Raw genomic sequence first — 4,810 nt, 5'->3', positions numbered from 1 at the left:
TGAGCAGTACAATATAACTAAGATTAACGTTTACCACTGGGAATGCTCCTATCAAATTTGTCGATCTTTTACTCCCAATTGTTATTATCCATATCATCGCATCGAATACGATAACAAAAGACGAAGTCACTGAGCAGAATTCCGGCGACAGAGGATGTCCATCATTACATTGATCCGACCAGACTTGTACTCTATCTCGCATTGTATTTGGTGATGAAGAATTTTTTATCTTGCCGATTTCTGTGAGAGATGTTGCTTTGCATACCGACGCATTATCTTGATAGATGACAAATAGCTCTGAGCCGAGAAGGTACACTCTGTGATTGTCAAGGGTAAGCTTTATCGCCGGTAACATATTGGCATCACCTAGGTGATTCTGCTATGCATTGGTGCGTACGTGCCCAATACCGTTAGCTTGATGTAAACTTAGTTTATTGCAAGGACTGAACCAGTAAAGATGATGTTAAATTAGATCTCTAAGGTCCGAAATAGAGTTACACAAAAGGCGTTTCTTAAGTATCTTGAAGATCGTCGCTTATGGTGCGCCTCACGAACTTCTTTCAATGGAAAGTAATAGTCTCAAGTCTCTCCTGTTTAAGTGTGCAGTTTAATCTCAACTCAATCATCGGATTTGTTGACCAGTGCTACCAAGAACACCTAAGTAACCGTGCAGTTTGCACACAGGGAGCTTTTGGCTCCATGATTCGGCATAAACAAACGCACAGAGGGTTGGGCGACGCAGAACGCAGAGCCTCTTGCGTAATCTTAGGTGAAAGAGTGGCATTTTTTCAAATAACAGCCAATTCAAAGTTATTGTATATACTTATAAGTTTTTTATAATGCGTTGCGAGAAGCTAGCTGGTCACATGTTCTACCGACAACATAACTGGGTACGTATTTCGCCATCATCAGCACAACTCCATATTTTTTTTTGTTTCTCAGAAGTAACAATATGATCGGTAGTCAAATGCAATATCATACTTTCATCAAGATTTTATTATTTTCAAAATATGACTTTGATTACTATAAATTTGTACTCTTTTTTAAGATCATTAAATGTATACTGTATATTAATCTTTTGTTCCATAACCTACGTACCCCAGAGTGCCAGCCTTGCTTCGAGATTGAAAAATGTACGACTGGCTTGGGTATATACGGTATCATCGTGCAAAGATTACGAAAGTAGAACTAGGCTTAGAACGCAATCATTTCTTATATCTATCGAGCCGGTACCACAAGTTGGATGCTGGATGAAGCCATTGTCCTGAGCAGGGCAGACTGCTGAATTACTTTCAACAGATTGAATACATGACACGTTTCAATGGCTTGGAACTCGCTATAAGCAGATGGTTTGATTGCCATAATCCAAGTGTATCTTTCATCATTCGATATATTCGGTACCTTCCGGATACTAAATAGTAGTCAAATACTTTTCATTAATAGCAGCACGTTAAAATTACTTCCTTCTCATAGCATGCGTCCAGTCATCACTTCATGCGTACAAAAACGATCGTCTCGCCACGTCTTCTTTTCGCTCTTTTGATTGGCTTGTGTCATCATACTAACAACCAATCAAAACACGTCAGTGTTCCGGGTTGCACGCCGAAAATACTGCTGGTACCACAAATTCAAACGGCGTAGAGACAAGCCATTGTTTCTTTTTTTTAAAAAGACCTTCATAATTCAATTCTCGTCATTGTTCGAAGACATGCATTCATTTTCCAGTTGGATAATGTCACTTCAGCAACACCAGCAACACCAGCAACATCATCTGCCATCTTCCTATACCGACACGGACATGTCCGATAGTGACTCTGAATCTACAAGGCCATGGCATCATGATAAAATTCATTTGAAAAACTCCGCTCCGATTAGTATTCCACATCATCACAACAAGTCAGTTCATTTAGACAGTGAAAACGAAAGTCTTGACTTGTCATACGACGCTGAAATGCACCGATTGTGCCTCAGTTACGTTGAAGACGAGCTTGATGAAGACGACCCAATTCTTTACCGTAATGTGGCATTTTTTCAATCGCACAATGGACATTCACACACTCGTAAAATACAGCGTCAGATACATTCTTTACACTTGAATGGAGTCACTTCAACTCTCAACCAAACGAACGGACCAGACGACGAAGTTATTTTTCCTATGGACCTGTAAAACTAGTTAAGTACATGTCGCTATATATTTATAATACATTGTGTTATTCAGTTCTACAGTTTTTGGGTATACACTTACAGTATACACGTCTTACTAGAACGTCCTGGCAATGTTGCCAAAGCAATTGCCACCAATGGACTCGCACTTCAACATTTAATCTAAGTATTCAAACTTTGTCGAAAGACCGCAAGTATCTGCGTAGAACGTGATCGCTGTCAAATAGTACTATCAGTACTGAAAGAAAGTTCTTGTGCTCGGTATCTTGTATGGAATACGAGAATTGCAATCCCGTCGGAAAATTATTTAATTTTAACCAATCGTAATACTTCAACCACATTTCTTAGCCAATCACTGTTTTCTTTTCAGACGTGTGCAACATTTTGCCTGGTGCTGCCACTCGCGTCAGTTTGTAGTGCAATCGACCAACACTCTGTAACAGCTTGCAGACTTGCCTCAGTTTGCAATTGGCACAATACCAGTAACGTATCCCTTCCATTCTAACTTGGAAATCGAAACATGCCACCAGGTTACACTCAAAGTTTGCCTTTATGGACATCTCTCTATAGTGTGAATAAAGCCTTAAATGACGACGAGCTCTTGTATCTATCGGGTGACGAGACTGACTGCGATTCGGAAAGAGGTAGTGATACACTCAGTCGTGAAGATCAACAGCTTTTGTTACACCATCAACAAGATCGAGATGAGAAGAATGTGGATCATTCAGTGGTACTACGCAGTTGTAAACGTCCTACGACTCCATTATCAATCCCTGCACAGACGCATCAATACATTGCAAAATGTTCTGACCGATGGATATGGGATGAAGATGACGATGATGAAAGGAATGCATGTACATGTTGCTGTGATCGATCAGCTCCATCAACTTATCCACATACTACGACGAGTAACGACTTAATGTTTGACCTCGAGTTGTAAGTAATAGTATTATGTATGTAGTGCTCAACTACTATAAAAAGAGAAATTCGTAGTAATAAGTGGTTACAACGTTCTTAGTGCTAATATGAATTTTAGTTTTACTTGTGGCAATCCTTTGCTCACCGCCATTAGATGCGACGAGAGATGAGGATGATGGTGATACATCCAGGCATAATCAGCACTCTATCTTTAGTATAGCGATCATCAATCAAAGGCAGCAGCGTTGTTGGCCCATCATTTAATCCGTTCAGGTTAATCAAGTGATACATCTACCATACGGTACTGTATATTGTGCGATATAGAAATAGTACATTGTTATACAGTACATATAAGGTTAGGCGCAAAAGTTAGGGTCAGGATTTGGTAAACGAGCAGGATTACGGGAAGGTTCTAGCCTTTCCATTTAACCATGATACTTCCAAATGCATAACCTGCACTTGACCAAATTCTAAATCTACAGAGTAACTATTCTAAGGAAGAGAATCTTAGCATACAAAGTATTTGTAACCCGTGTTAAGGGCTACAGACCTGGTTTGAACAATTGTCTACGTGACACACGCCAGTAAACTTCAATACTCATTGACATTATATTCCGGTGTACATATGTGCCATGCTACTGTAAGTCCATGTGAGTATTACGACCAAGGCGAGAGACTACAACGTCATCGATATCCATAAATGTATAGGGCTTCTCACCCTTATCCATGTCATTGTAGCGTTCAGCACTCACCAGCAGGTGCACAAAACCACAATTAAATTAGACATTCCAGATTTTTAATCTGGAAAGTAGAAACATTTCTTAAAGGTGGTAAATTCAACTACGCATTAATTGTGCTACCTGTTTACCTTTATATCCAGATAAAATCAATTTTTCTTCAATGCAAAACCGTCCCGATTATGTAAAGCACGACATGTGAGCGAGTCAGATGATTATCTCCGTCAACTTTCATGACACGACAATCTTTTACATAAATTGACTTATTGCGCAATCAAGTATGGAAGAATGTACGACAGTCGAGCGGACAATGTACCTTAAATCAATACATTTATAATATGCAAACTTTTCTTTACAAAAGACATTTTCGATTTCTTAGAAACGCAATGTTGAGACCTTGGAACATTATCATTTCTTAAATATTCTTAAAGCAATCGAACGAAAGTGGTTCAAATTTGACTGCTTGCATTCTTTTGAAGGTTTTCTCGATGAACATCAAGCTGTTTCTTCCATAAAATCCCGCGCTTAACCTTATGATCACGTTATCGTTGCCGCCATCTTAAGTGTTGTCTCTGTGCAATCTGCGATAATCCTTAGCAAGAAGAGCCAACAACGCACGTGCCTGCGACAGTCGAAGCTTTCACGTCCAATTGATTGTACAAGCACACGGGAGATCAAGACTTATGGTCCTAAAATACGATCTAAAGATCATTCAGTTTTTAGAAATCTAGAATTTATGATGACAAACTTTTATTTTCAAAAAGATGAAAATTGGAAATTTCTATTTCTTTTCATGTGTATACGACTTCGCTATCTCGTCGTGCTTGCGTGTTTATTATAATCATATTAGCGATTTTTTGAAGCTGATTGTTCCTTCCGACTACTCTTTCATTCATGATAGCGACTTTGTACACTGCGACAGCAAACGACAATACGCGAGCTGCACTTCGAGCCGGAAGTGAGCCGCTATTCGACATGCGTATACCATTTCT

The 4,810-nt window shown here is 39.3% G+C and overlaps 2 protein-coding genes across 2 annotated transcripts; both read left to right on the top strand.

Annotated features, from left to right (window-relative positions):
* Window positions 1–1,732: 1,732 nt before the first annotated feature.
* On the top strand, window positions 1,733–2,167 carry PHALS_07778 (uncharacterized protein; the record flags this gene model as incomplete). Its single annotated transcript, XM_024721306.1, has 1 exon — window positions 1,733–2,167. One exon carries the CDS (start codon window positions 1,733–1,735, stop codon window positions 2,165–2,167), a length of 435 nt encoding a protein of 144 aa, XP_024586418.1.
* A 516-nt stretch (window positions 2,168–2,683) lies between these two features.
* PHALS_07777 (uncharacterized protein) lies at window positions 2,684–3,103 on the top strand (the record flags this gene model as incomplete). The annotated part of the gene is made up of 1 exon (XM_024721305.1): window positions 2,684–3,103. The coding sequence occupies one exon, from the start codon at window positions 2,684–2,686 to the stop codon at window positions 3,101–3,103; it is 420 nt and encodes a 139-aa protein (XP_024586417.1).
* Between the last annotated feature and the right edge of the window lie 1,707 nt (window positions 3,104–4,810).

This window comes from Plasmopara halstedii, assembly GCF_900000015.1.
Source record: "Plasmopara halstedii genome assembly, contig: Scaffold_3120, whole genome shotgun sequence".
NCBI lineage: Eukaryota > Oomycota > Peronosporomycetes > Peronosporales > Peronosporaceae > Plasmopara > Plasmopara halstedii.
The sequence above is the reverse complement of the archived record's forward strand: the minus strand, read 5'-3'. Positions and strand labels throughout refer to the sequence as shown.